General features: G+C 44.4%; 2 protein-coding genes and 1 long non-coding RNA gene across 21 annotated transcripts in view; 1 reads left to right on the forward strand and 2 right to left on the reverse strand.

Annotated features, from left to right (window-relative positions):
• The window catches only part of SLC20A2 (solute carrier family 20 member 2), a 116,000-nt gene extending 114,883 nt beyond the window's left edge, over window positions 1–1,117 (reverse strand). For 7 of the 14 annotated variants that reach the window (XM_085004380.1, XM_085004381.1, XM_085004384.1 and 4 more), the window contains exon 1: window positions 942–1,117. The gene's annotated coding sequence lies outside the window, so the exon portion shown is untranslated. Of the gene's footprint in view, window positions 1–865 lie in introns of all 14 variants that reach the window. The other 7 variants (XM_085004387.1, XM_085004383.1, XM_085004390.1 and 4 more) reach the window with 2 other exon arrangements.
• SMIM19 (small integral membrane protein 19) lies at window positions 535–17,541 on the forward strand. Of its 5 annotated transcripts, NM_001190224.2 has the most exon segments (5): window positions 536–761; window positions 966–1,105; window positions 7,612–7,749; window positions 11,131–11,255; window positions 16,377–17,541. In NM_001190224.2, coding segments are annotated over 3 exon segments (324 nt in total). In that variant the 5' UTR covers window positions 536–761; window positions 966–1,105; window positions 7,612–7,615; the 3' UTR covers window positions 16,442–17,541.
• The window catches only part of LOC110257418 (uncharacterized), a 53,099-nt gene continuing 48,619 nt past the window's right edge, over window positions 14,318–18,797 (reverse strand). For both annotated transcript variants that reach the window (XR_014832761.1, XR_014832762.1), the window contains one exon: window positions 14,318–15,116. This is a non-coding gene — a long non-coding RNA (uncharacterized LOC110257418). The remainder of the gene's footprint in view (window positions 15,117–18,797) is intronic.

The following is an 18,797-nucleotide window of genomic DNA, read 5'->3' on the forward strand; positions in this document are numbered from 1 at the left end:
CCAAGGAATGCTCTTCCTCTACAGAAGAGTTGAGTTTAATTTTAACAGAATGATCCACAAAGAAGCAGAGAAAACTTGCTAAGGGTAGAGTGTTAAATCTTAGCTCTAATCTCTGCTTGTCAATTAAGGATACAACCTCTACAAGGTCTAGTATGAATTATAATCAGCAGTCAGCTGATCCTAGAGAACACGCTCAAAATGAATAGTTAAGACCTCGAGCACGTGAACAAGTGGCCATTTATTTGCAAGGCTACGCCAACCGCTGAAATCTGATTACTTCAATGCTGATGCTGAAATCCTACATAAATTCTTTACCTGTCTCGAGCTAGAATTTTTCAACTCTTTACACACACACAAATCTTAAATACCCCAAAGTCACTTTAACAATAATACTACAGCATCCTGGGCACATCCAGTTTTTAAAACACTTCAATACTCTCAGCACGCATCATTTATTATGACAAGAAAAGTGCAGCAAAAGTGTGGAGAGCACGTGCTTTCCTAAGTAAATACTAAAAGTAACCCTCTGCCCTCATTACGAAAAGAGAAAATCTTTGCGTTTCCAGCTAAATCTCGACCGTGGGCCAAGGCACACTCGTTCTCCCGCGCGGGTAGCGGCGCCCAGGAGCGCCGAGGCGGGACGGGAAGCTGCTTGCGCTCCCGGAGGACCCGGCCCCTCTCCCGGCCCGCTCGGACGCGCCGCGGCCGGACCCACGTGGACCTCCAGCCGGCGGCCAGACCCACCGCCCTGGAGCCCCGAGGTAGCAGCAGGCCGGGGTAGCTACGGGTCCGGGAGGCGGGGAGGGGCCGGGGGCGGGGCCGGCGCCGCGCCACGGGGGAGGGAAGGGAACCGGGCTCCACTCACGCGCCCGGAGGCGGCACCGGGGCCGTCGCTGCGCTTCTCCGGTTCAAACCCTGAGAGGGGGGCGGGGGGGAAAGACCTGGCTCCTTGTTCCATCCGGAAGCCAACGGGCCGGCAGGAAATGACGAAGCAGAGGTCGTCCGGGTCCGTTCGGTAACCGGCTCCGCGCGTCCGGCCGCAACTGCGGGGGAAGGAGCCCCGAGCAGAGCAGCCCAGCCTCGCGCCGCCTGCGGAGCGAGCAGCGTGAGTGGACCCGCGCCCCGCGCCTGCGGCCGCCCGGCCCCGCCCCCGTCCGGCCCCGCCCCCGCCGTGCGCCCCGCCCCGGCTTGTGGGGGAGGGGGAGAAGGGGAGGGGCAGGCGCCCCCAGCCCGGTGCCCGGCCCACTGCCCGCCGGCGTCCCGGCCTCTCAGCCGCTGCGCCCCGCTTGAGCCTCTCGGGCGGGAGGGAGTAGGGAGGCTCCGAGTTCCGGAAACGCGGATGGAGAGGTGGAAGTCGCGGTCTCCCCAGCGCGAGGCCGGGGCTGGCTGGGGACCGCTGGGTTTAGCGGACGCGCTTTAGGATCGCACCGTGCAGCCTGCGGGCGCCGGCGCCCAGGCCGCTGCTGCCCTGGCCGCTTACACGGGGGTGGGGGATGGATTTCGAGGTGCCTGCTTCACCACACTTCTTTCCAGGACCTGGGGGTGTCACGGGTCTGGGTGGGGCCTGAAGCGTTCACGTTTGGGGGTTAGGTATGTGACTACACTTCCCTCCATACCCTGGCCTCGACGGCTTTGGGCAAGTTGCAAAACCACCACCACCATCCCCGGTCTTCGGCCAAATGGAACTTTAGTGCCTCCCAGCAGGGGGGTTGTGAAAATTCAGTGAATGCGGGCGCTGCCGGCACAGGCGCCCTCAAATGTTAATTTCCTTCGTCTTAGTGGAAGCCCTGTGAGCTTATACATTTCCGTTTGAGGAACTCAAACCTTTAGGGATTCAGAGGACTGCAAGAAAATCACACTTAGGAGTTGGGCTGTGTTGAAAGACACTCTTGGAGCTCTATAAGTGATTCTTATCTGAATTTGTTTCAAGATAGCAAAGCTTTGAGAGATAATTGCTGACAAGTGATCCTCAAAATTGAACCACCTAAATAGACATGGTATCAGGAACTGCAAATCAGGAAACTGTTTTAAAACTTATGATACGGAGTTCCCGTCGTGGCGCAGTGGTTAACGAATCCGACTAGGAACCATGAGGTTGCGGGTTCGGTCCCTGCCCTTGCTCAGTGGGTTAAGGATCCGGCGCTGCCGTGAGCTGTGGTGTAGGTCGCAGACGCGGCTCGGATCCCGCGTTGCTGTGGCTCTGGTGTAGGCCAGTGGCTACAGCTCCGATTCGACCCCTAGCCTGGGAACCTACATATGCCCAGGGAGTCGGCCCAAGAAATAGCAAAAAGACAAAAAAAAAAAAAAAAAAAAAACCTTGTGAAACAGTCACTTGAGCCCAAGAAGTGTTCTTGTTCTCTACCTAAAAGTTTGTCAAATGAAATCAAGCCCTAGTTGTCATACTTGTCAACTTTATCTCTGGATACTTATGTTCAGCATCCTAGTATCTCCTTACTGAAAGAGTTCAAGGATGACTTTACAGGAAAGGTATGTCCAAAAAAGTTCAGTTTTCTCAGGAAAGCCCTGAATGACAATCCTAAGCACACGGTGATCTTGCTGAAACATTAGTTAACTTGCCAGGAATGAACCAGAGTGATGCCCTTAGGCATTTTGCTTTAGACTCCAGACAAAGGCACTCATGGTCTGCAGACCGCTCAGCAGGTGTGTGTATGTGTCCTGGGTTAGACGGTGGCAAGGTGGAAGGGGACCAGTCATAGGTCAGGCCACATGGGAGCCATGATCTGGATTATAACTTTGAACAAGACCATTGCTTGTTCCTGACAGCCTTACAGAGTGCTGCCATTGGTCATGATGGAGGGCAGGAAAGGCCTACCCTCAGTGCAAATCTTTCACAGCTATACTACTAAAAATAACTCAAGTGAGTGTCTCCGGAACTTTGGAGCAGGAGTGGCGTTGCATACCAATCAAGTTGTATAATTCACATTAAAATTTCACCATTCTTGGTCAGCAGTATTTCAGAAACCTTTTCTAAATATCAAGACTGGTGTATTTGTAGCAGGAGGAAGACAAGTTCTGTAGGAATACACACTTTATTGAGTGGCATGTGGCCAGAACTTTGTGAAAATCGAAGCAAAAAATTAACCAGGCTCAGATGCTGTCAGGGTTAGAAAATAGGTAGGAAGCATTTTCATAGTGTGTCAGATAAGAAGGCACCTGCAAAATGTGCCAGTGGCCATGCTGAGTTCAGCAGTGAGAGGACCTGGTCCTTGCCTTCCTTGGGAAAGGAATTCCGCAAAGAGACCAAGATTTTGAAGCAGGTGTAGAGTTAAAAGCAGAGTATGTGTGAAAGAACACACGGGCAAGCTTGCAGAATGAGCTGCTCACAATTAAGGTGACTCAGATTGGTTTTATTGGGAGGGGGCAGGAAGAGTACTCTGGCTGGTCAGGGGTCAGGGGTTGTCTCTAGCCAACTGTCTTGTTTGGGCCCATATTTGGTCTGACTTATGCACATCTTTTAGCCAAGATGGATTCCAGCATGAAGGTTTCTGGGAGGTTGGCAGGATATATTGTGGGCTGGAGACCATCTCTCCTTAGGCCCCCTCCCTAGATTGAGGGCCTTCTTTGTGTAGGTATGGGGCTGGAAAGTCCCTCTCAACCAGAGTTGGCGGGGATGAAATTGTGGTCACTTGGTCTCTCTCTTGGCCAGGTCCTGATGCTCCTGTAGGTGTCTTGTCTTGCAGTGTCATCAAGAGACGGGCCATAGCCACTCAGCCCGGGGTGCAGCTGTCTCCTACCTCAATGCTACCTGTTTCCTTCTCCAATTTGTTCATAATTCCCAATCCCAAGGCCTGCCACTCTCACATCATTGTTGTGATGTAAGATCCTCCTTCAGCATCTCAAACCAGACACCTCACATCATCTCTTATTGCCAAAAACACAGTTGTTATTTTATATTGGCACCAATGAAAATCTGGGGGAAAATCATCAAAGACACCAAAATCTCAGTTTCCATAAATTATGAAGACACTTGTAGTCTCTGATGTTCCAGAAGTTTCCATTTCTAAAGTAGAATGATTACTTACTACAAATCCTAATGTTACATTCAGAGAAACTCTGAAACTTTAGAGTTCAGTTTTAAGGAATAAGAATTGAAATTGCGAATAATGCCAAATCCCACCCCCCGCCCCGCCCCGCCCCGTGCCTTCCAATCTCTTAAAAAAGAAAACAAATCCTCTTGGGATAGAACAAGATGGAAGATAATATGAGAAAGAAAAAGTATGTCTCTGTGTGTGTGTGTGTGTGTGTGTGTATAAAGGGGTGAGTTCCCATCGTGACTCAGCAGGATGACTAGTAACCATGAGGATGCAGGTTCCATCCCTGGCCTCACTCGGTGGGTTAGGGATCCAACATTGCTGTGAGCTGTGGTGTAGGTCCCAGACCCAGCTCAGATCTGGCCTTGCTGTGGCTGTGGTGTAGGCTGGCGGCTACAGCTCCAATATGACCCTTAGCCTGGTGGGAACCTCCATGTGCCACAGCTGCAGCCCTAAAAAGACCAAAAAAAAAAAAAAAAAAAAAAAAATGAATGTATGTATATATATATGACTGAGTGACTTTGCTGTAGCAGAAATTGACGCATTGTAAAGCAACTATACTTGAATTAAAAAAAAAATCCCATAACCAGTCTTTAATACCTAGAAATTGGGTATGGTTTAATAATTACATTATATTTAGATCTTGCATCTATTAATTTTGATCATTTAAAATAAGTTCCCTTTTTATTATTCTCTGGCTAATTTTTATAAGACCAATATTTGTATTCATCAGACACCAATAGATGTTTCAGGGAAATTACTCTTGCCCTCAGTGTCTAGAATTTAAATTAAATGACCATTCATGATACTCACTTTATTGTAAATGAATACAGTCTGTTTCATTCATTTTATGCAGAGGCAAACTGTTAAGAAAAAAACAGAATCTGCACTTAATATACACTTATTAACTTAACTGAGGCAAATCTACATTAAAGAACATTTTGGAGGCTCACAGGACAGATTGCAAGATATTTCAGTGGAGGAATTTCTGCAATGCCTTTATTGTTGTAGGATGTCTAGAAAAAAAAATTGCAAAACAATTTCTTGGACATTCCAGCTACTCATTTTCTTGGTATTAGAAAATGACTGTCTTATTAGAAACTATAATGCCTATCATTTGTCCAGTTTTTCTTTTTTTCTTTTTTTCTTTTTTTTTTGTCTTTTTGCCTTCTTCTAGGGCCGCTCCTGCAGCATATGGAGGTTCCCAGGCTAGAGGTCAAATTGGAGCTGTAGCCACCGGCCTACACCACAGCCACAGCAATTCGGGATCCAAGCCAAGTCTGCAACCTACACCACAGCTCACGGCAACGCCGGATCCTTAACCCACTCAGCAAGGGCAGGGATCGAACACGAAACCACATGGTTCCTAGTCAGATTCATTAACCACTGAGCCACAATGGGAACTCCAGTTTTTCTCCTTTTGATAAAATGTCTGAAACAACACTCTGAGTTTCTTTCACAGATTATGTCACTTTACTTAGACCTAGCTAGTTTAGATTTAACACAGGGGAGGAACTTTCTCTTTAAGAAAAAATTCAATTAACTTCCCAACTGCAAAGTAAGAAACTGTAGCTCTTTCCCTTGCTATTTGATATCCTGGCTGTTACTGGCTCTTATTTTCTGTGGGAATGTCTAAAGAAGGTATTTCCTTGAATAGAAGTCCCAGCTGTGTAAATAGCAAAAAGTAACTTTTTATCCCATAGTTTCTTTCAACTACATTTGGCCAGGAGGCCCAAGCTAGATAAAGCTCCAGACAGTTTTGGTTTTCCAGATGCATTGGGGTCTATGGAAGAGCCTGGTCATGACTGTTGCATCTCACCTAGGCTACTATCCTGGGTCCAGCACTGTCCTGTTCTCCAAGCATCGCAGCAGTTGTTTGGGCCTGTATTTGGGGGGTTTTGTTGTTGTTGTTGTTGTTTGTATTTTTCTTTTAAGGGCCGCACCCACAGCATATGGAAGTTCCCAGGCTAGGGGCTGAATCGGCGCTGCAACTGCCAGCCTATACCACAGCAACACCAGATCCGACCCGCATCTACAACCTACCCCACAGCTCACGGCTATGCTGGATCCTTAACCCACTGAATGAGGCCAGGGATCGAACCCACATACTCATGGATGCTAGTTGGGTGCATTACTGCTGAGCCAAAGTGAGAACTCCTGGGCCTGTGTTCTAAATATTCAGTTGCTTTCATCTGAGTGATGATTACAGTTTGGAAACTGTGCATTGACATTTCAACTCATATCCTTTTAGAAATATGATTTTTTTTAATATCGACTTTTAACTTTTTGGGGGGGGGCTTTTTAGGGGCCACACCCTCGGCATATGGAAGTTCCTAGGCGAGGGGTTGAGTCGGAGCTATAGCTGCTGGCCTATGCCATAGCCACCATATTGCCAGATCTGAGCCAAGTCGTTGACCTACACCACAGCTCATGGCAATGCTGCATCCTTAATCCACTGAGTAGGGCCAGGGATCAAACCTACATCCTCATGGATACTAGTCAGGTTATATCTGCTGATCCACGATGGGAACTCCCTGACTTTTAACTTTTATGTAGGAGCTATGATGCTTCAAAGTTGAAAAAAAGGGGAAACGTGTAACTTGTCTTAGTGATTTGGACCAAGGTTGGCCAATTTTTTTCTTCACAGGCCAGATTGTCAATATTTTAGGCTTTGAGGACTATGAGGCAAAAATGTAAGATATTCCCTACTACTTATTACTGTTTAAAATGTATCCATTTAGGAGTTCCAAGGTGGCTCAACAGGTCACTGCTGTGGTTTGGGTTCAGTCTCTGGCCCAGGAACTTCCATCCCTTGGATGCGATCAAAAACAAAAAAACAAGCAAAACAAGATAAAATGTGGCTTGGCAGGTTAAGGACCCAACTAGTATCCATGAGGATACAGGTTTGATCCCTGGCCTCACTCAGTGGGTTAAGCATCCACCATTGCCTCTAGCTGCAAGGTAGTCTGCAGATCTGGCTCGGATCCAATGTTTCTGTGTCTGTGGTGTAGGTCACAGCTGCAGTTCTGATTCAGCCCCTGGTCTGGGAACCTCCATATGCCACAGTTGCAGCAGAAAAAGCAGCCATAAAAGGAAAAGAAGAAAAGAAAATGTATCCATTTAGAAATGTAAAAACCTTCTTGGCTCCTGGGCCATTCAGAAACAGGCAGTGACGGAGTTCCCGTTGTGGCGCAGTGGTTAACGAATCCGACTAGGAACCATGAGGTTGCGGGTTCGGTCCCTGCCCTTGCTCAGTGGGTTAACGATCCGGCGTTGCCGTGAGCTGTGGTGTAGGTTGCAGATGCGGCTCGGATCCCGCGTTGCTGTGGCTCTGGTGTAGGCCGGTGGCTACAGCTCCAATTAGACCCCTAGCCTGGGAACCTCCATATGCCGCGGGAGCGGCCCAAAGAAATAGCAAAAGGACCAAAAAAAAAAAAAAAAAGAAAAAGAAACAGGCAGTGACTAGAGCTGACCAGCAGGTTCCATGTTCACCAGCCCTTGTCCAGACATCAAACCATCACTAACTGAAAGAAGCCCTGCCATCTTTGCTGCCTTACAGCCCCATGCCTGCAGGTTACGAAGTAATGGGTGACGATGGTTCCATGGATTACAGTGTTCACGAGGCCTGGAATGAAGCCACCAACGTTTACCTGGTTGTGATCCTTGTCAGCTTTGGGCTCTTCATGTATGCCAAGAGGTAAATGCTTTAACATCTCAGGATAGATAAGAAGCTGGGGAGTTCTCGTCATGACTCAGTGGTAACGAACCCAACTAGGATCCATGAGGACGTGGGTTCAATCCCTGGCCTTACTCAGTGGGTTAAGGATCTGGTGTTGCCATAAGCTATAGTATATGTCACAGACAGGGCTCAGAGCCTGTGTTGCTGTGACTGTGGTGTAAGCCAGCAGCTGCAGCTCTGATTTGACCCGTAGCCTGGGAACCTCCATGTGCCATGGGTGCAGCCCTAAAAAGCCCCCCCAAAAAAGAAAGGGAGGAAGGAAGGCAGGGAGAGGGAAAGAAAGGAAGAAACTGGGCGTCTCAAAGATTTGCAGATTGGTTGGTTTGTTTTATCTAAATTAACTGCCAAAAATATTTTCATAGCATTTTTGTTCCGGATCTGAAAGCTCTATCCATTTGGGTCTGCCCTCAGATACTGGTCACCAGGATTTGGCTTTGAAAAAGGCAGTTGCTCTAAGAGAGGGGCTTTTAGTGCTGCTCCCAGCACCCGGACCAGCTGCTCTGTACCCCCATTCTATCATTTCTAATAGAGCTCATTTTATCACGCAGCCTGGGTTTACTGCCACCCTTGGATGAGCACATATCTTGGCCCACATCCCTGAAATGCAGAAACTCTAATGCCTATGTGTTCAGCCATTCTGTCTTTGCATGTTTCAAGCAGCCCCTTCTGTTTCTTGGGCGTGACTATGTCGTAGCACTTATTAAATAATTTTAGTGTGGTCCGATTACATGTCTGGCCATCCCATGAAAACTCAGTCCCCCGAGAACAAGGACTTTCATTTAACCTTTGTGTCCCTGATGGGCCACAGAGAGTGAACCCTCAGTAAATATTTCCTGCTGCAATTCCAGCTGCTCTAGCACAACTTAACTGTTCTTTTCTGCACTCCCTGGCTCCTTTCCTTTAAGTACAGTGGAAAAGGTCGGGGCAGGGAGGCGGGGGTGCTTTGAAGAGGAAAAACTGTAGTTGTTGGACGGAGTTGCTTCTGCTCTTAGCCACGTGCTTCATGGCGTCCTCTTCCAAGGTCAAAGGCATTAGATAGTTCAGAATAATTAGTCATCCAAGAGTAATTGATGCTTGGCCTGGGGAACAGCTCAGAGCCCACACTTGCCATCAGACACTCAGGCTAGCCCTCATGACCCCTGAACAGCTGGCCCACTGAACGCCTGTACTCTCTGGGGGTGGGTGAGAGAAGCCTCTAGAAATCATGGGGCGAAGGGACACTGGCAGGTAACAATGTTCTCCTAAAAATAGCCACTGCCTCCTCCCCACCCCAGAACAGAAACAGACTCACGGACATAGAGAACAGACTTGTGGTTGCCAAGGGGGAGGGCAGAGGGAGTGGGATGGACTGAGTTTGGGGTTAGTAGATGTAAACTATTATATTTAGAATGGAGAGACAGGAGAGCTCCCTGTGGCACAATGGGATCGGCAGTATCTTTGCAGCGCCAGCACGCAGGTTCAATCCCTGGCCCGGCACAGTGGGTTAAAGGCTCCACTGTTGCCACAGCTGCAGCCTGGGTCACAACTGCAGCTTGGATCTGATCCCTGGCCCAGAAATTCCATATGCCGTGGGGCAGCCAAAAAAGAAAAAAAAAAAAAAAAAAGAAATAGAATGGATGGGCCACGAAGTCCTGTTGTATACCACAGGGAACTATATCCAGTCTCCTTGGCTATATGTGTATAACTGAGTAACTTTGCTGTACAGCAGAATTGACCCACAGTATTATAAATCAACTATACTTTCTAAAAAAATTTTTTTAAATAAAAGCAGAGATACATTAATTAATTTTAACTAGATGGCCCCACTAAGGCCATGCTACTCTATTTAAGAAATACATTTGGGGGAGTTCCCGTCGTGGCGCAGTGGTTAACGAATCCGACTAGGAACCATGAGGTCGCAGGTTCGGTCCCTGCCCTTGCTCAGTGGGTTAAGGATCCGGCGTTGCCGTGAGCTGTGGTGTAGGTTGCAGACACGGCTCAGATCCCGCGTTGCTGTGGCTCTGGCGTAGGCCGGTGGCTACAGCTCTGATTCGACCCCTAGCCTGGGAACGTCCATATGCCGTGGTAGCGGCCCAAGAGATAGCAACAACAACAACAACAAAAAGACAAAAGACAAAAAAAAAAAAAAAGAAATACATTTGGGGGGAAGGAATGGGATAGACTAGGAGTTTGGGGCTAGTAGATGCAAACTATTGCATTTGAAGTGAATAAGCTATGAGATCCTGCTGTATAGCACAGGGAACTATATCTAGCCACTTGTGATGGGACATGATGGAAGATAATGTGAGAAAAAGAATGTGTGTGTGTGAGACCGGGTCACTTTGCTGTACAGCAGAAATTGACAGAACATTGTAAATCAACTATCATAGAAAAAATAAAAATCTTACAAAAAATTTAAAAAGAAATATATTTGAAAGTTCCCATTGTACACAGCAGAAAGAAATCCAGCTGGTATCCATGAGGATGCAGGTTTGATCCCTGGCCTCGCTCAGTGGGTCAGGGATCTGGTGTTGCTGTGGCTGTGGCATAGGCCAGCAGCTATAGCTCTGATTTGACCCATAGCCTGGGAACTTCCATATGACATGGGTGTAGCCCTAAAAAGCAAAAAAAAGAAAAGAAAGAAATATGTTTATTCATTGTTTTCTAAAATTAAAATCTGTTCACATTCCTTTTCTTCTCTAACCCAGTAATTTGGCTTTATTTGCATGACATGAGAGGGAGAGAAAAAAATCATCTTATTTTGTTTGTGCATTTTTCCAGACAATATGACTCCTTTGCAGGGATCGAGGCGTGGCTGTCACTTTGTTGTATGAAGTGGGTGTGTTCTGCTCCTTCCTTTCCTTCTTCTAACCCTGTGGCTGTGCACGTACTGCTTCATATTTTTAGTGAAAGAACCCTTGAGCCAAGGAGGCATAACAAGCTAGAAGATGGACTCATTGCCACCTACATTCTTTTATTTATTTATTTTTTATTTTTTATTTTTTATTTTTTTGTCTTTTTGCTATTTCTTGGGCTGCTCCTGCGGCATATGGAGGTTCCCAGGCTAGGGGTCGAATCGGAGCTGTAGCCACCGGCCCACTCCAGAGCCACAGAAACACGGGATCTGAGCCGCATCTGCAACCTACACCACAGCTCACAGCAACACCAGATCTTTAACCCACTGAGCAAGGGCAGGGACCGAACCCGCAACCTCATGGTTCCTAGTCGGATTCGTTAACCACTGCGCCACGACGGGAACTCCCATCCTTTTAATACCACTTCAGATTACTATGATCACAAGAATGTTATTGTCCTATAGATATGGCTGTAAATCTCTTCTGCATTACTTTTGTGTTTTAGGAATAAAAGAAAAATTATGAGGATATTCAGTGTGCCGCCTACAGCAGAAACTTTGTCAGAGCCCAACTTTTATGACACAATAAGTAAAATTCGTCTAAGACAGCAACTGGAAATGTATTCCATTTGTAAGTATACTCTGTGCTTAACTACATACGTAAGCATATTTAAGATAAGACTTTTGGGGAGTTCCTGTTGGGGCTCAGCAGGTTAAAGACCCCACATTGTCTCTGTAAGGATGCAGGTTCAACCCTTGGCCTCACTCAGTGGGTTAAGGATCCGCAACCCGCGGCGTAGGTCGCAGATGCGTCTTGGATCTGGTGTTGCTGTGGCTATGGCATAGTAGGCCTTAGCTGCAGCTCTCATTTGCCCCGTGACCTGGGAATTTCTATATGCCACAGGTGTGTCCATAAAAAGAATAAAAATTTTTAAAGAAAAAAAATAGACATTTGGAATTGAATCGCGTTGGCAGAGGTTATCAGAAACAGCTGATAATGGCATGGGGAATATTCAATATATTCAATATCCCATAATAAACCATAGTGGAAAAGAATATGAAAAAGAGCGTGTACATATAACTGAATCATTTTACTGTGCAGCTGAAGCTAACACAACATTGTAAATCAACTAGACCTCAATACAAGAAATGTTTTAATTAAAAGGAAAAAAATAGCCAAAATGAAAACATAGTGCCTTTTCCAGATGCTCAACATAGTATCAGCAAACCCAGGTTGCATGAAGTTAGTGTTTTGGGACCCTTCACTCAGGCTGGGTCCTTCCAGGGCCCCAAGATGAGCTCTAGCAATGTGTTCATGTGGTCAATATTTTTGTAAATTTTACAAAAATTAGGTATTTTAACAACCGATGAGACTGCAATCTGGTCTTCTTCCAGTTTCCATCTTTTGCGCTTCCCTTGTGCATCGTGGCACTGAGGTGGCTGAGAGCATTTTGGGGATCTGGCTGAGGGGATGTTGAAGTCACTTTCAGCTGGGTTTGAAGTGTGTGTTTGTGGGATTTGCGGTCACTTCTGTTACAATTCAATGATTGTGTGTTATGGAGTTTGTAGTCACTTCCGTTAAAATTAAATTGTTACTCCAAAGCATTATAGGAGCAGCTTCCAGGAAGGTGGCCTCCGTGTGCAAGGCCAGAGGTCATGGCCTGGGATTAGTGTGTACTATAGTACCGAACACTGTGATGTGTGGGTGGTGGAGAAGAAGCAAAGGTTAAAGGGTGGGGAGCCAGAATGAATTATACATCTAAGCCACAGCCTTTGATACCACCACTTAAAAAAATGAGGTGTGGGAGTTCCCATCATGGCTCAGCAGGACAAACCTGACTAGTATCCATCAGGACGAAGGTTCAATCCCTGGCCCCGCTCGGTGAGTTAAGGATCCAGTGTTGCTGTGAGCTGCGGTGTACATCACAGATGTGGCTCGGATCCTGCATTGCTATGGCTGTGATACAGGCTGGCAGTGGTAGCTCCACTTTGACCTCTAGCATAGGAACTTCCATATGCCACGGGTGTGGCCCTAAAAGGAAAAAAAAATGAGGTGTGGTTTCTACAGTGTATCATTAAGGGAGAAATAGCAAGATGTAATCATATATATGCTAGGATGCCACTCCTTTCAAATCAAATGACCAGAACATCCCTATCTATGTGCAATAAAAATGTGCTATAGAGTTATGCAGTTATGGGGGAAGGCTTGGGAAGGTACACCTCAGATTATTAACATTCATTACCTTAATGAGAACACTCGGGGACTCATGGAAAAAAGACTGGACATTTTTAAAAGAAAGATGTCTGTGGTAAAAACTTAAATGTGTATGTGCATGTGCATAAAAAGAAGCAAGAAAGGAGTTCCTGTCATGGCGCAGTGGTTAACGAATCTGACTAGGAACCATGAGGTTGCAGGTTCGATCCCTGCCCTTGCTCAGTGAGTGGGTTAAGGATCCGGCATTGCCGTGAGCTGTGGTGTAGGTCACAGACACAGCTCGGATCCTGCGTTGCTGTGGCTCTGGTGTAGGCCAGCAGCAACAGCTCTGATTAGACCCCTACCCTGGGAACCTCCATATGCTGCAGAAGCAGCCCTAGAAAAGGCAAAAAGGCAAAAAAAAAAAAAAAAAGAAGAAGAAGAAGAAGAAGCAAGAAAGAATGATCAGCAGGAATATTACTAGTGTATCTCTCAAGTGGAATGGAATTTCAGGCTACAAAGTAGAAAAAACATATATGCATAGTTTTTCTTTTTTGGCCACACCCATGGCATGCATACAGAAGTTCCCTGGCCAAGGATCTAATCCAAGTTGCAGCTGCGACCAATGTGAGGTCCTTAACTCACTGCACCACAGTGGGAACTCATGTACATACACAAATATATCTATCTATATATTAATATAATATGTTAATATATATTGTTCATATATTATATATTAATATGTATTATATTTATATATAGGTATTTATGTATATTTTTATATATTTTTAATAGAAGTAGAACCTCTAAAGATTTTTCAGCATCAATTTAATGTGAATGTAGTTAACGCCCCTGAACAGTCCAGTTAAAAATAGTCAAATTGGCAACTTTTGTGCTTTTATATTTTACCACACCAAAAAATCCTTAAGGAAAACTTGATTTAAGTATTAAAAAAAAAAAAGCAGGAAGCCAGAAGATCTATATGGAAAATTATAGTAAAGGATTAGGTTTTTCTTGATGCCTTGTCAAAGAAGTTAGCTCCTCTCAAAAAATATGTTCAATAGTATAGGCTATACCATCATGAATTCAGTGTATGGTTCTTTTTTTGGTTGATGGGAATGGCATAAAATATGTCAGAATTTCTGTGTTTAAGGGTGTGTTAGTTTTTCTGTTTTTTGAAGTCCCTTTTGCCCCATAAGGTGTCATAGTCACAGATTAGGGGGATGAAGACGTGGACATCTTTGGAAGCCATTATTCTTAGAAGTAGTGAGTATTTGCCCATTGAAAGAATCCCATCACATTGGATCATTCTTACTGTTGGTGACAAATCGAGTCCTGATTTAGCCTGGAGGTTCAAGAGGAAATAGCAAACACAATTCTTTTCTTGAAAGAGGACTCCCAAAATTGTATACACTTTAGGCCACAAAAATCTGGATCCACCCTGAGTGTATAAACAAAAAGTATCTCTTCATTGGCTGGTAAAAACTTAATGTAGAGACTTAAATTTTTATTCTTTTAGCTCAGTGAATTTTATTACACTTACAGTTGTACAATGATCATCACAACCCAATTTTATAGCATTTCCATCCTAAACCCCCAGCCCATCCCCCCTCACCCCCCAACTGGTCTCCTTTGGAAACCGTAAGTTTTTCAAAGTCTATGAGTCAGTGTCTCTTCTTCATAGAAGTTTATCATATCCTATTTTTAGATCCCTCATATGATGTTGGTGTCTCACTGTCTGACTCACTTGGCATGATCATGTCTAGGTCCATCCATGTTGCTGCAAATGCCATTATTTCTTCCCTTTTTATGGCTGAGTAGTATTTCATTGTATATATGTACCACATGTTCATTTTTCACTCCTCTGTCAATGGACATTTAGGTTGTTTCCATGTCTTGACTATTGTATAGAGTGCTGCAGTGAACATTGGAGTACATGTGTCTTTTCGAATCATGGTTTTCTCTGAAGTGGGATTGCTGGATCAAATGGTAATTATTTTTAGTTTTCTGAGGAATCTCCATACTGTTTTCCACAGTTATTGCACCAATTTACAATCCCACCAACAGTGTAATAGGGTTCCTTTTTCTCCACACCCTCTCCAGCATTTATTGTTTGTAGACATTTTGATGATGGCCATTACGGCTGGTGTAAGGTGGTACCTCATAGTAGTTTTGATTTGCATTTCTCTAATATTAGTGATGTTGAACATCTTTTCATGTGTTTTTTTGCCATCCATACGTCTTCTTTGGAGAATTGTCTGTTTAGATCTTCTGCCCACTTTTTGATGGGGTTAGAGACTGAAAGTTTTAAAGGTACAAACAATGAATGACATTCACGAAGATTTCACCCCTGCACTCTCTCTAGTTTCAAGTTAAGACCTTCAATAACCATTTCTCAGAAGCACAAAAAAAATACCGGATTGCATATCTGCTTTTTCTTCTAGTTCATATTAACAACATTCAATAAGTCTCTTCCGCTTATAAGTTAAAATATAGTCAAATTACTTATGATGTGGACAAAAGCATTAGTAACTTATCTTGAGATGGAAGTATGAGAAAAGAAGAAAATCAGCATTGCAAATCAACTATACTTTAATTAAAAACTTTTTTTTTTCAAAGCTGTATAAGAGTTCCCATCGTGGCTCAGCAGTTAGCAAACCCAACTAGCATCCATGAGGACGCGTGTTCAATCCCTGGCCTTGCTCAGTGGGTTAAGGATCCAGCATTGCCATGAGATGTGGTGTAGGTCACAGACGAGGCTCAGATCCCATGTTGCTGTGGCTGTGGCGTAGGCCAGTGGTTATAGCTCCGATTGGACCCCTAGCCTGGGAACGTCCATATGCCGCAAGTGCTGCCCTAAAAAGACAAAAAGACCAAAAAAAAAAAAAAAAAAAAGAGAGAGAGAGAGAGAGCTGTACAGCAGAAATTGACACATTGTAAATCAACTCTAATAAATTTTTTAAAAAGAAGAAAATTACAAAATGTTCATTTGAGTAGTGTTCACCCTATATTTTCATGCTCTGAATAATCCTGATGTACAAAACAATAATAATAAACATCTGAGGGCGTTCCTGTCGTGGCGCAGTGGTTAACGAATCCGACTAGGAACCATGAGGTTGCGGGTTCGGTCCCTGCCCTTGCTCAGTGGGTTAACGATCCGGCATTGCCGTGAGCTGTGGTGTAGGTTGCAGATGCGGCTCGAATCCCGCGTTGCTGTGGCTCTGGCGTAGGCCGGAGACTACAGCTCCGATTAGACCCCTAGCCTGGGAACTTCCACATGCCATGGGAGCGGCCCAAGAAATAGCAAAAAGACAAAAAAATAAAATAAAAATAAAAAAATAAACATCTGAAATTGGATATCAGCAGTGCTGAGAGATTAGAGTACCATAAAATGTAATAAATTTCCTCTAATGAAAAAAATTGTGTAATTCTTTACTGAGAATCCTGATTTGACTGATTGAATGATGTGAGGTAGTAATCATTTTGTTATTTTATTAATTGTATCTCCTTTTTTCTTTTTTTTTTTTTGTTGTTGTTGTTCTGTTTGTTTTTTAATAGCAAGAAAGTATGATTATCAGCAGCCACAGAACCAAGCTGACAGTGTACAGCTGTCACTGGAATGAAATCTCAGAAAATGAGCAACAGAAGTGATCATTGTTCAAGCGTATGGTCTCCTCATTCTACTAAATCATCAATGCCTTTTTTTTTTAAAAAAAAAAATTGTCTCCAAAAAAATCATCATACTTGTGACTTTTTCCTAGTTTTCTTTTTGTGTATTTTGTTTCGCTTTCTTAAATTGCATCTCCAAATCATTTGTTACATAAATTTAAAAGGCCTCAAAAGACCTGAATGCAGAGATTCTGCCTATACCTAACGAGGATCGATGGTGATTTCACCATGGGAAGACGTTTCGTTTCTTCAGGATACAATCAGAAATAAAAACACATCCTTGGAAGCCAGAGTCTAGAGCTGAGGCCACCTTGATTTGAACTTTTTTTGCCAAATTAAAAAATAAAAATCTTGGAGTTCCCATATGGCCCAGTGAGTTAAGGATCCAGTGTTATCACTGCAGCAGCTCAGGTCACTGCTGGGGCAAAGGTTCAATCCCTGGCCCGGGAACTTCCACATGCCGTGGATGCAGTCAAAAAAAAAAAAAAAAAACTAAACTAAACTAAAAAATAATAAAAAGAAAAATCACGTTACTGGAATAACTTCCTCTTAAATTGAGTTCTGGGATAAATGTAGAATGGATATCAGACTAATTAATGTGTGTTCTGATGGCTGTTGTTACCCCTCTATCTAGTTGAATTCATCTTTGCTCCTTCATAATTTGCACAGTGAACTGGCTTTTCTACATGGCAAATTCATGAAGCACACCCACCCATAATCATGGAAGCTTTCTGAGACTGGAATTTGTTCCCCTACATAGTATTCCCAGGACTTTCTTCCACCAGAAAAGTCTTCTCTCGCCCATGTTGGGTCCATGCTGCTGAAGACATGGGCACCTCTGATTGGCCATAGCAACTTGCTTTTTAGTCATGAGACCATCAATGTTTAATATGACTGTCTGATTTCTGATCCTTTTTCAGCATAACAAGCTTCCCTGAAGACTGTCCTGTCTTATATCCTTTGGTACTGTACAATGAAATGTTTTTGCCTGATTTTTCATATTTCTCTAAATAAAAGCTGGTTGGAAATGGTGGCAGGAAAGTTTACCTGTCCATGTAACTGTCCAAGAATTCATTTTGGGGCGTTCCCGCTGTAGTTCAACAGGATCAGTAGTGGTTTAAGAGTGCTGGGATATGGGTTCGATCCCCGGACCAGATCCAGCGTCGCCACAGCTGCAGCTTAATTCGCAACTGTGGCTCGGATCTGATCCCTGGCCTGGTAACTCCATATGCTGCAGGGTGACCAAGAAAAAAAAGAATTTGTTTTTTAATCAAAACTATGCTTAATATTAAGAATTAGGAGTTCCTGTTGTGACTCAGTAGGTTATGAACCAGACTAGTATCCGTGAGAATGCAGGTTCCATCTCTGGCCTCTCTCTGTGGGTTGAGTATCCAGGGTTGCTACAAGCTGTGGCATAGGTTGCATTTGCGGCTCAGATCTGGTGTTGCCATGGCTTGTGGCATAGGCCGGCAGCTGCAGCTCCAATTCAGCCCCTAGCCTGGGAACTTCCATATGCTGAAGGGGTGGCCCTAAAAAGAGAAAGGAAAAAAAAAAAAAACCAGAATTATAGTTAATATTTCAAGCATTATCACCTTTTCCTTCATAATCGTGAAGTAAAGAATGTAGAACTGTTTTGTGGCATGCAGAAGTTCCTAGGTCAGGGATCAAACCCCAACCACAGCAGTGACCCATGTCACAGCAGTGACAACACCCAATGCTTAACCACTAGGCCACCAGGGAACTCCAAGAGTATAAATTTTAAATGAAAAGGTTTAGACCAAATAAAATCATTTCAGGAAAATTGCACTTACTTTTAAAATTTATCTTTCAAAAATATAGGAATTCTCTTCTGGTACAGTAGGTTGAGGATCTGGTATTTGTCACTGCTGTGGCCTGGGGTCTGCTGTGGCATGGGTTGGATCCCTGGCCCAGGAACTTCCACGTGCCGTGGGCATGACCAAAAAACCTCAAGAGACCAAAAAAAAAAAAAAAAAAAAAAAATACATATTGTACAAGGTGAATTATTGGCCAAATGGAGTAATTCTTTCTTAACTTCCAGATGAGTTTGAACACACCACCTACACACAGAATGAAAAAACAGACTGAAGGATTGTAGCGTTATAAATGTGGTCTCGGGGTAGGGGAGCAGCAGGGGGACAATCTTCTTAAACTTTGCTTTGCTCTTAGGGAACCGCTGTGTAACGGGGCCAGAGAGGTCTACCTGCCATCACTGACATGTGGCACTATCAGTCCAAATGATGAAAACCGGCCATCAGATGATTTGTTAGAAACAGTTGACACTGGAGTTCC

The sequence above is a fragment of the Sus scrofa genome, chromosome 17, assembly GCF_054392235.1.
Source record: "Sus scrofa isolate SSC_HxYL_T2T_F1_AM1 chromosome 17, Sscrofa_HxYL_maternal_Yorkshire_Landrace_v2.0, whole genome shotgun sequence".
NCBI classification, from domain to species: Eukaryota; Metazoa; Chordata; class Mammalia; order Artiodactyla; family Suidae; genus Sus; species Sus scrofa.